Raw genomic sequence first — 12,753 nt, 5'->3', positions numbered from 1 at the left:
ACTGAGCTCCCATCATTGCAGTACTTGGGGAGTTCAGTGGCCCCATATGTTTTATCTGAACAGTAGACCCCAAGAAATAACGCATGCAGCACTGGCATTAGATTCTCTCTCCTGGTCCCTAGGTGGGAATATGCTGTGTTACATGTTTTGTATGCCAGCTGCAGCTTGCCCTGTCTTCTCCAGGGCAAACCTGCTGGATTCACAAGGCCTACAATGGGCATGAAAGAGTGGCATGAGGTAGAGCCATCCAGTTATATATTTTTAATTATACATTTGAATTTCTTTTTTTTATTACCTTAGTAATATTCCTCATTTCCAGCAACAAGTAATGAGAGGCATCTGAATGCTTATCTGTGTTATTTAATAAGTTATTACATAAAATTCTTAGTCAAGACAATTATTGTTGACATGTTACTGAAGAATTTTAGATAACTGATCTGTTTATGCTTCATTACATGGTTTTTCATAGACCCAATAGTTCTAAGCAGAAATTGCCCTGTCTCTCCTAGCCCACAGCCTGTGGGAAGAGCAGAGAGGAGGCATGTGTGTAAAAAGTTTAGCCAGCATAAACCATGTGGCTTTACTGCTATGGCATCATTAGCCCAGAATGACAGGTGTGGAGTCTGCACACTCATCCAGGTGCAGTCAAGTTATCATATGTACTGATTCCATGCTGCCAGTATCAGTCATGTCAATGGCAATTACTGATTTTTCCTTTTCAGGAAGGCACTGTGAATTATACAAAGATCCTTGTGTTAACATCAACTGCCAGAACGGTGGCACTTGTGACAGTGAAGGTCTGAATGCTACATGCATTTGTGCACCTGGATATGCAGGCAAGTGATTTGTGTGTTAAACAGAACACCTAGCTATCATTGTTCACTGTGTCTAGAGGAAGACATATACCAAGTAAGACTGTGTCTCTTCAAGAAATGAACCAATGTGAGCTTTGCTGTATTGTGAGCAGTCTAGTGACAATGAAAAGAGCTTTTCATAATACTTACATCTGCTTTGAACTTTGTAGCAAAAAAGGCCTGTTACTAAAGTGACTTCACAAAGCTAACAGCTATTTAACACGGCTTATGACCTTGCTACTTGAGACTAGACTGCATTTTAAAAATAGTATTTTGAAGATTTCCAGGTAACCCAATATACTAATTGGACACTGTTGAAAATGAAAAATCTTTTAACAGGGACCTTAGTTTCTGTGTGCTCAAGAAACCTCTTATTCCATTATCTTAATAAGCAACTGCTGAAAGGTCTAAAGTACTTGTTATGAATCAATTTACACTTTCAGAGTACTGGTAAGAAACTCATTTAATCTTTTGGCCTTGTACTTAGACTGATGTGATTGGCATAATCCAAATATCTGATGTCAAGATAATTTACAATCTGATGTTCTGTTAGTTATGTAAGGTAATATCCAATGTGAGAGTAATGGGTAAACCCATTAATAGCTGGTTTATAGGTCAAATTGTGCTTTTTGATCTCTTCTAGTTAAAGGACATTATTTGGAAAAGAATTAGCTTTCCATTGTACCCTGTCAGTTTCTCAGGCACTGATTATCTACATTATTGCATAGCATAACAGAATATCCATGATCGTCTGTTGTACCACATTTTCTTGGGATGGAAATTATATTTAGAGAAATGAGAGTCTCTGTGAGGTTAGTCAAGTCCCTTAGTCCTCAGGCTTTATTTTCACCTGGTTGAATAAGGATAATACTTCCTTCTTGGAATCCTTTTGATGTTCTGAGAATAGAGATGTATTGCACTATAAGGAGTTTTGCAGCAAGAGAGAAGTTAAATGACTGAGGATGTACTGCTACATCAGGCACCTGTCATACATAATTTTGGTTTTGGTTTTTTTTCCCTATGTAAGGTGAAGACTGTGAAATTGATGTAAATGACTGTGACAGCAACCCATGTCACCATGCTGGAACTTGCATAGATCAGCCTGGTGGTTACACCTGTCATTGTCCTCATGGATGGGTCGGTGCAAACTGTGAAATACGTAAGTGTTGGAGTTCTCTAAGCATTTCTAAAAAATGTAAGTTATATTAAAGGAACTTTTTCTTTATCTCTAAATACCTATCTGCACAAATACTCTGAATCATACATAAATGAACACAATAATGGTAAATTAATTTTATTTTTGGCCATAGCATTTCAAAAGTGGTTGTGAAAATTAAAAACTTCTTTTTCTGGGCACCCTGCTTTGAGATGTGTCAGACTGGATTGTGAGGGATGCTGTCTCAGAGCTGGGCACTCAGTTTGCATTTTAATTGTGCTCATGCTTCACAGCCTCCCTGCACACTTTGGATCAAGTGTGTTCCATAGCAGTATAAGCACATTCCTAGCAGGCTTGTATTGACTTCTGAGCACCTGCAGCTCTAGTGATGTCTCAGCAAAACAACTTGGAACTTGCTTACCTAAGGAAACTGGTGTAATTGTTCTGTAATTTGCGTATGCAGGCATTTAACAACTTTTTCAGGAATAACTATTCCAGCCATAGGCTAATTTCCATCAAATTTGTTAGATAGAAGAAGGAGTCCAAGACCAAATATTTCCAAAGCATTCAGTAAGTCTTAAGAGAGGTTCCGCTGGGAGGAACAGCTTCAGTGTGGGCTTCTTTCTCATTTTAAAGAGAAACTTCACTGTAAGGGCATCCTTATGGCACAGTGGAGAGTCCAGGAGAGGCAGAATGTATGAAATAGCCATGTGAAGATCTTTGTGCTCACTGTGAATGAGCTGTGAATTAATGAGCTGATGGGAACTTAATTCTAATCATCTCTAGATAGGCCATATCCAGCTCTTTTATAAACAGGTGCAGCACTTCTGAACTCACTGGAGACAATGACAATGGAGACTTGAGACAATGGTGCAGTGGAATTCTTTGAGCTCTAAAGTTTGAATCTATTAGTAAATGTGCTTCTGTTTATCTTTACAGTTCTCTTTGCCATATTTATTATATTTCAGCAGTTTGTACATAACGGTAGTAATGTGATGGAAATTAAATTTAAACACTGCATACTGACTTTGTATTGGCCCATGCCTTTGAATGCTAGAAAAAGACACAAAGTCAGACTTATCAAGACGTTGGTGTTTGAGTGGCATTTGACTAAATAAATCACATTTTATCCTTTGAGATTTTCTGTTACTGACCATGAAGGAGACTATTGCTACTTAATCTTTTTTGTAGAACCACCCTATTTATAGTTTTTTCACCAGCTGGTTTAGCTGCTTGAAGTGACTACTTTAACAGGATTTCAGGGTTATCTTCTTGTCAGACTGTTCTTTTTAATTTCCAAGTGCTGTATATTCAACAAACTAGATAAGATGTACCTTGCCTGGATGAATTGTGATATTTTTTAATATCATCTTATGATCCTTACCAGTATTAGCAATTCCAATTAAATAGGATTAAATTGGTCCTAATTATAAAGAGGATATTCTTTATTTCAAAATGAAATGCATTTGCCTAAACAGTTAATGGAGCATTCACTGTTAAAATGCTTACAAATGTCTCATTTGAATTCTCTAATGCCTGCTGGTTATTTGTTAATATCCTTACCTTTGCCACATTTGTAATTATTAATGTAGTCACTGAGGTATGCCAAAGCGTGTGGTTACTTGAAAACTGACATTATGAAGAATTTCTAGTACAGACCATCGTGTGCATTGAAATCTTATTCCTAATTAATTTTATGAACTTTAATACAACAACTCTAAATGCTGTTATTTTGAGCTGTCATATGCTATTTCTAATCTCTGGAGTACAAGATATTAATCTTTATATTTTGATACGGTGAGGAAAAAGGGAAGAAATTTTTCTCATCTTTGTCATCCAGAAATGGAAGACGTGGAATCTAAATCAGAAATGTCTTGCCATATATCTGCAGACATTAGGCTGAATTCAGATCTAGTCTGACAGCCTGACAGAAACCACTGTGTGTGACAGATGTGCTGCAGAACAGAAATAGAAGCCCATCCCAAACTGCACAGAGCACAGCTGTATTCCCTCCCTCATATCCTGACTGGGCAAACTGCAGTTACAGTGCTTTAGAAACATTAAATCACTGAATGATTCAGGCTGATCAAAACTTTACTGACCTCTGAAGAAGATAAGAGAAATGAACAGCCAGTCCTTAAGCTCAGCTCCCATTTGTGGACAAAGTCTGAGCACCCCTGAGCTGGGAGGTGCTCCAGGACAACTTTCACTATTGTGACAAAGAGCAGCCATTTCTCCAAACTCTGCCCAGCTGAATCCCACATGTTACAGCTTTGGCCTTTCTCACCACCTGCCTCTAAAACAGATTTCTTTTCCTGTCCTTGTACACTCCCTGTATTTCTGCTGTAGATTGAGATTTTATCCACTGCTGCTGAACTGGAGATTTCAACTCAGGTGCTTGAATTATCTGCCATCATCAGCATCTTTGAGAGGTGGCTTCTGAGAATATCTTAACCTCCCAAAGCATGTGCTTGGAAGCCCTGTTCCCAGCCTGTTTGTGATTGAGGAAAGGGAGATTCTAAATCAGGGCAAAGCAGAAGTACATTTGAAAAAGGAACAGGCACCTGCTAGAAATAACTTTTGCAGAGTGCTACATTTCTGTAGTCAGGATGATTCAAGTCTGTTCCTGTTTTGAAATAATATGAGACCATAGGCTGCCAAAAATGAACCCTGGAGGGAAGTACAGGTTAATTAGAAATATTCTGATCCATGCTAGAGAGAAACAGATCTGAGGACATAGGCAATTGATAGAAAATCTGTTTGGCATAGATATAGTTTGGGGATCAGGAATATTTATATAGAAGATCTGGAATACATAAATACAAGAAGCCTCTTCCAGATTGGCTTTATTTTAAGGTCTGCTTTGAGAATCTCAGGGAAATTATGCTTGGAAAAAGACTATAATGGGCTCCTTACTGTAGGACCTTATCACGTGTCCTTTTTGTCCTTGAAATGCTGAAGTCTCTGCAGTTTGGTGGAGATAGGCATAAGAAAGTCTGTGTTTCAAATTACAAACTAAGTGTGTTTAGTACATCTTAAATAACACATTTTAGTGGAAGGCTTCACTATTGGAACAAACTGCACAAGAGAACTGGTTGTTTCCTAGAAGCTTTTGCATAAAACTTGCCTGCCTTTAGAGAGCCTGTAATATAAAAATAGCATAATGCAAGAATAACTTGATTTTCTGTTCCTTGGGTGACACAGGAGATCTAACTAGATAGGTGTTCCTATATCACCTTAAAAATCAACAGAAAAAAGTGGGTGAAGGTTCAGCATAGTGCTATTCAAATTTGTAGCATGTCAGGCCTGGTGGTGTATTGGTAACAGAGCCTGGGAAAGTTCAAATTACCTATCTCCATAGTTTCAAAAGTCTTACCTATTGAAAATTCATATCTTAAAGTAGTTCTATTCAGCAGGACGGATATAAATTATTAATTAATGGTAACCTTTTATTTCTTACTGGCAGATCTGCAGTGGAAGTCTGGGCATATGGCAGAGAGCCTGACCAACATGCCTCGTCACTCGCTGTACATCATCATCGGGGCGCTGTGCGTGGCCTTCGTGCTGATGCTGATCATCCTGATCGTGGGCATCTGCCGCATCAGCCGCATCGAGTACCAGGGCTCCTCCAGGCCAGCCTACGAGGAGTTCTACAACTGCAGGAGCATCGACAGCGAGTTCAGCAGTGCCATCGCCTCCATCCGACACGCCAGGTTCGTGCTGGGGTGCTGATGTCTGGGAGCTGTTCTCAGGTGCCATTCAGTCCATGCACACTGCAAACAAGGGCTGGTGGCAGAGCCAGCGGGCTGCTCTGCTGGGAAAGCACCAGCCCTGCTCACTGCTCTCACCTGAGGTCATGTGGTTGTGTTCACAGGGACGAGGGAAGAGATGAGAATCTGATACACTCCATGTTTCAGAAGGCTGATTTATTACTTTATGATATATATTATATTAAAGGAAAATGATATACTAAACTACACTAAAGAATAGAAGAAAGGATTTCATCAGAAGGCTAGCAAGGAATAGAAAGGAATGGAAATAAAATCTTGTGATTGACCAGAGAGTCTGAGACAGCTGGACTGTGATTGGCCATTAATTAAAAACAACCACATGAGACAAATCAAAGATGCAGCTGTTGCATTCCACAGCAGCAGCAGATAATTATTTTTTACATTTCATTTCTGAGGCCTCTCAGCTTCTCAGGAGAAAAAATCCTAACAAAAGGATGTTTCATAAAATACGTCTGTGACAAGGTGTGACAATACAGCAAAACTCCTTGAAAACACAGTTATTCTGACTTTATTTGGAGTAACTGGTGAAGTGGAACAGATGCAGAGTTCTTAGCCTGTCAGATCTGTTAGGGATGTAAAGATTCTTTAACTGCTATACACAAGTAATATGATCAGACAGGAAAGGCACATTGATTTTTGTGACTAATTTACCAGATTATTCAGTGAGAATCTCTTCACATCACTCATATTTGTGCTCCTATTTGCCTTTCTTACTTGCTTTCCTAGAGACAGTAATTTTTTTACTTTGAAATTTAATGGAGCACTTGCAAGGCAGGGCATTGAGTGTCAGAATAATCCAAAAGCAGAAGTAGAAAGGATTTGAAAGCTCAAGTGTAAGCCATGGCACTAATATGGCATTAAATATACCCAGCTCCCTGCCAACAATCGTGTTTAAAAACTTCCAAAGGAGTTGAGTAGATTTAGAAAGGGCTTTACTAAAATTTAACCTGGATTTTCTTTGCTATTAACCTGGCTGCTTCTTTCTTACTGCTCTTCAGGCTGTAATGAAGGATAATTTACTGCTGTTCTTATCACTTGTATATCAGGTGCTGAGCCCTCCCCCTTCTCTTATATGATAAAAACAAACAAAGCAAAGCAACTTTTTTTCTTTCCTAGGCTTAACTAGCCCATTCTTTCTGTATCCCCTCCCAGATCACGTCAGCTTTCTTATTGCCTTACTGGGACACACTCCAGATTATATTTATCTTCTTTTTCTTTTTTGAAGGAGGTCCCTAAAGCAGGAAGTAGTTCTCTGTCTGAAGATTCAGGTGCACCAAATAAACTGAGTAATCACCTCCTGCATCTTATATATGGCATTCCTGTAAACACATCTGAAAAAGAAACTTGTGTGGTTTTTTGTTTTGTTTTGTTTTCTTTTTTTCATTTCTAGTGGCAAATGACATACTTCTGTGACCTGTGAGACCTTTTCCTCATCCCAAGATCCTCAGTGTCATTTTGCTTCCTAGCCAGTATGGCTTCTTCTGTGTTTGGTATCTCTCTTAATAGGGTGGAACTTGGATTTTTGGTGTTTCTTTTTTCCCATTTCTTCAATATATCAAGATCACTTCAAATTCAACAGAGTATTCATGTGTGTTACCATTAAAATGCTCTTAAAACAACTGAGGGAGACATGTTTCTGTGCACTAATATGGAGAAATATGTGCATGTTGGTTGGTGATTGCTGGTAATTAATTTTCTGAGTGCTCCAGTTCTGTTTCAATGAAGATGAAATAGGTTAAATTGTACCACTGCTGAAGTCATCAAAATTAGCTGAAATGGATGAGGTGTTCCCCCAGGCTCAGTTAATCACATCACAGCTTTGAGTAGTAGTTCTTCAAAGTGTTCCAACTTCAAAAAAGTTCTTAGACTGGGATGGATTAATGATGATTTTTCAAATCTATATTATGTAGTTAGAAATTACATTATTGTCCATTGAGGGTTTCCCCATCTTGGAAAAGGTATTTCTACTTAAAGCAAATGAAATGTTTTAATTCCAAATAATTTTCAGTGCCTCCAAGAATGTGATCCCTTATAAAAGTCCAAGATGGAGCTGCCAAGTAGGGTAATTCATGGAGGTTTATTGTGGAGATTGTTGTGTATATTTTGGGTTCAGAAAGATATAAACCACTGGTTTGGTCATTTCAATCCAGTAAAAGGAGCAAAACTTTTATAGTTATTTTTGCATAAATTCTTAAATCTACATATCTAAAGGTCTGAATTTTCAGAATAGCTGAATCTGAGAATTCTACTTTCAAATAACAGAAAGTTAAGCATTTTCTGAAAATAATTCCTTTTCACAGTTAGATACCAAAATTTGCGAGTAATTTTAGAAAATGGAGGCCAAGGGAAAAGTTAGTAGATTATTTTCTTTAAAGGGAAGGTTTCTGATAGTGGCAGGTGTCTGGGACTTGTGGATGCCTGTTGCATAGTCAGTAAATTATTTTTAAATTACTTGTTTGTCTTTCTCAGCATTTTTTTCCAAATAATTTTTAAAAATAATTTGATCTTTACTAATCAAGGTATTTGCTGTAAGACAAAACCAATGTGCTTGAGGATCATTACTAATAAATGTCTACTTCTAGGGAATGTTCCTAAGGTTAGCAGATCAGAACTAGGTAATTTTCTGAGCAGAAAATGCACAGTTGTCTTTAGCATCCATTATACAGACTGTAAAGACAAAAAAAGCACCTTTTGCAGACAAAAAGAACCCTTTTATGTTAAAATTTATGCATTCTAAACCTGGAAGAGAGCAGTGGAATGAAATAGTTGGCTAATAGGCTGCTGGCTATGGCAGCCATAAGATGTCATTGAAATGGAACCAAGATCTGTTATTGAAACAAAATGGTTCACTTTAGAAAAGCATTCACACTGAGTTCATGAATTATCTGGTGACAGACTATGCTGCAGTTAGTTCTGTGTGTGCCCAGATATCAGAAGCCTTCATGCACCACTTACAGTGTAGTTTATTTAATTTTTATTTTCACGTGCTGATCTGTCCTGTCTCTGTGTCAATTGAAGAGTCTGGTTCATCAGACTCTGATTAAGTTCTCTTGTCACAGCAGGGTCAGCTTCTCTCCACTGCATATTCTCCCCATTCCTGTGGAGCTGCCTGTGTCCCACTGTGGTGTTCTAAGATTTCTGAATTGGATGAGCGTCAGCATGCACTCATTTCTTAATGGCATAGATCTCTGTCAGCTGCCTTTTTGTAGAATTGTGATCACGTGCACATGTTCTCTGGTCTCCACATCATCTACCAATTGCTTAATATATATACTCTGCCAGGGTTAATTTTCTGGGATTACAGCTCAATTTCTCTAAGCAAGGCACAATTCGACTTGCACATCTGACCTTTTCTCTGAATAATGCAGAGGAAATAAATCTTCTTATTCTCCTCCTGTGGAATCCAAAAGAATCCCTTCGTTCTCTCAATTTGCTTTATCCCTTCTTAAACTTCTGGTCTCTGTCTTTTACTGCTCTTGTTTAAATTTTATTTGTGGACTCAGTTTGCCAGTTGCTGGTTTTGAGCAGAGTAGCAACATGTTGTTAGTTTCTTAATTCTGTTTCTGGGTAAACTCTGAACTTCTGCATGTCCCACAGAAGTCGGAAGTTTCCATTTCCTCAGGATTCAGCTGTCCAATGTTCTCAAAAATTTGAGTGAAGTTGGTGAGGTTAATAACTCTATAGTTAGCCATCTCTTGCAATGTTGTTTTGAGAAAGTGGAGGAGCTGGACCATTCCAAATGTGAAGCTGATTTGCAGCGTCTGTCACACACGCGGACATGACTTTGCCAAGAATTCCTACAATGAATATGTGCTATCCTCAGAACTGTCACGGAACCCTCAGTTTTTCTCAAGCTACACAGGTCTCTCTTGTTCAATGCTTCACTGCAAAATATATTTTCTGATTGTTATTTTGTATATCTTTGTGACGTGTAATATTGTTATATACTGGTAAGTGTGTCTGATGTACACATTGGAAAATCACCATCATCACCCATGAATGGACATTACAAAGCTAAATGAAGAACTTCCCCAGTGCTACTCCTACATTGTTAATCAACCCAAACACATAATTGTTCACACTATAGCATTGAAGCTAATGTAAAAATTATTATCCATTGTGTCCCTCCAGTATTTTTCCACACTCAGTGCTTCCCAGGATCGAGATTTCCCCACACAGTCTATACTCTTTGTTAGAGGAATAATCTTGTGTTTGGTGGCCCTGGAAAGAATCTTTATTCACTTGTTTGTATATGCTTTTGTTGTAAGCAGGCAGTTAATTGATCCAGAACACTCTGTAGCAAGAACCTGCAGCTTTTCACTATTGATTAGTCCTTGAATCATCGCTTCCTGCAGATCGTATTGATAATTGTTTTGTGTGTTCCTTTATGCCATCAATTACAGAGCATAGCCCTGCTGTGCACCCTAGCACATACACACCCATTGAACAGAGCTCCCATTTAACACTTCTGTCTTTAACATAAACCTCTGAGGTTGGTGATAGCTCTGTTTGTTTGCTGCTTTGGGCAGAGGCTGCTTCTGAAACACCTGATCAAAGCAATGTGGTTGAGCAGCTCCATGGCTCACCAGACCATAAACACAACTTGCACGTGTGCTGGGCTCTTTCCTCAGCCTTCCCTAATTAGGGGCACATGTCAACCCTGACCTCAAGGAGAAAACAGATTTTGTCCTGTTTCCCTGTATGCAACAAGCCATGTGCTCTCCACTGTCAGAAAGGGCAGGTAGACCAACTGAAATCTGTGGAGAATGTTCACCATCATTTGTACCTCTGCAAAGCTCTATATTTCCTTTAAACCCTTGAGAGTGATGGTGAACATGGGTGATTCAGAATTCAGTGCTGCCTCTGCTTTAGTAAGATGCCATGAATTTATTCCTTCATTCAGTTCTTGAAATTTTATCTCATTTGTAGAAAATCAGGTTTATCCATCATGATGGAGATGAGCAAATGTCACCTGTCTGCATTTATTAAAATAACCTATAGAAGAAGGCAGACATTCATGCATGGGAATGAATCTAGTGTAGCCTTATGGACAGCTGAAGTATTTTGAAAAATGAAATTTTCACCATATATCATAATGCTTCCAGCCAATTCAGTTTTGTCTGCAATTCTAAATAACTGAAAACAGGCAAGAATGAAATTGAAAATTATGAACCCCCATAAAAGTCTTGGGAAAAAATCAAGTTTATTTTGGTTTGGCATAAATATTATCCTCAAAATCTGAATTTTCTGGATTTTACTTTCCAGAGTACACAATGTAAATTAATGTATGCTTAATATAGTCAAAAGTGCATAAAAATCCTTAGTGTGGATGACTAAAAAAATAATTCTGTTTCTGTGATTTCTGTACTGTTTTCTCTGCATCAGGTCAATAAGAAAAAAATAATTGACCATTTTTGCCTCATTTTCCTGTGATTTCTTCTGGTATATAGAGTTTATCTAAGCTGTCTGACTTTGTTCCTGATCACAGGCCATAAATGAATGTGTTGTTGCTTTGGACTCATTCATGTTTCTGTTTGTCACCAAAAGTTTTCTTTTATTTCCAGGTTTGGCAAGAAATCCCGACCTGCAATGTATGATGCAACCCCCATTGCTTATGAAGATTACAGCCCAGATGACAAACCTTTGGTTACACTGATTAAGACAAAAGATTTGTAATCTAGTGTATCTTTTTTGGATTATTTTTCAAAAGGATGGGCTACTAACCTAATTTAAATATTTTTAAGAAGAAAGCATAAGTAATTTAAACCATTAGATGCTTCAGAATTTTCTGTAGAATATTTAAGAACCAATTTTCTGCAGCTTTTAGTTTGGAAAAATATTTTAAAACAGAATTTGTGAACTTCATGATTTACATTTTAATGTACCTTGAGCTCTATAAATTATAAGCTTATGATAGTGTGTGCTTTTTTCTTGGTAGACACTATTACTAAACCCAGATGAGTTTCTTGTGGTTGTTACAGAACAGAAAACAATAATTAATGAGGAGTTCTTTATGAAATGTCAGTGCCAGCTTTCTCAGTAGAGGTAGGAAAAATGTGAAGCATAATATGATATATAATATATCCATTAATTAAAAAAGTCTAAAATGTTTGTGTTGTGAAAAAGAAACTAGTAAAAATTATTATTCCTAATCTGAATGAATTAGCTTTTGCCTTATTCCATGCATGGATAGATAACCTATTCCTCCATTATTTCCTGAAAGTTGCTAAAAAATACTCTTGAGTTGATGTTTGACATTTTTGTAATAGTTATTCAGGCTAGGCCTTGTATAATAATTAAAGTGCCTCTTGAGGCAAAGTAAGGGCATGATCCTTTAAACATTGAAATCAATGAGAGAACTTCCATTGAATTCACTGGATATGGGATTGGATCCTACAATTGGACTGAATCTATATTTTTCTTTAAAGGTTAAAGTTTTTTTATATTGTGAGTAAACTAAGCATATGGTTTGAATTGTTTGTTTCCTAAAGGTTGTTGATGTACAGTATTGTTTCATGAAATATTGTGTATTTCTCATAGTGCTTCTTAATTAGGATCAGTATGGGGTTTTTGTGGCTGTATTTGATCGCTTATGGGCGTCTTAAATTCTTGCTTATTTCAGAAAATACTGAATAAAAGTTAACCAGTGAAGATTGCAGCTGTTTCTTTGTTTTTCTTCATTTCAAATTGAAGTGTTGTCTATAAATTTGAAAGGACATGAGCATATGATGCACTATAAATAATGCTAAAATATGACATTCCAGCAGTTAATCTGAAAGGGGAAAAAGGGTTTGTATTACCAGTGTAATCTCTCAAAAGTGAGATAAATGCAGCTCCAGAATAAAGGCACAGTCCTGAATGGTGCATGTGCAGGTTAGTAATACCATTCTGTGTCTGAATTACAGAAATGCCAAATGCTCCTGAGAAATCCAGAGTTACCTTTCCTGATGTC

General features: G+C 37.6%; 1 protein-coding gene across 1 annotated transcript in view; it reads left to right on the top strand.

The window, feature by feature from the left end:
* Positions 1 to 12,425, top strand: part of DNER (delta/notch like EGF repeat containing) — a 107,367-nt gene extending 94,942 nt beyond the window's left edge. The window contains exons 10-13 of the mRNA XM_058812316.1: positions 723 to 836; positions 1,882 to 2,013; positions 5,477 to 5,723; positions 11,366 to 12,425. Coding sequence (XP_058668299.1) covers positions 723 to 836; positions 1,882 to 2,013; positions 5,477 to 5,723; positions 11,366 to 11,477 — 605 coding nt within the window. The 3' untranslated portion in view covers positions 11,478 to 12,425. The remainder of the gene's footprint in view (positions 1 to 722; positions 837 to 1,881; positions 2,014 to 5,476; positions 5,724 to 11,365) is intronic.
* Positions 12,426 to 12,753: the final 328 nt, after the last annotated feature.

Source organism: Ammospiza caudacuta, chromosome 11 (assembly GCF_027887145.1).
Source record: "Ammospiza caudacuta isolate bAmmCau1 chromosome 11, bAmmCau1.pri, whole genome shotgun sequence".
Classification (NCBI taxonomy): domain Eukaryota; kingdom Metazoa; phylum Chordata; class Aves; order Passeriformes; family Passerellidae; genus Ammospiza; species Ammospiza caudacuta.
Note: the sequence above shows the minus strand (reverse complement) of the source record. Positions and strands in the feature narration are given on the sequence as shown.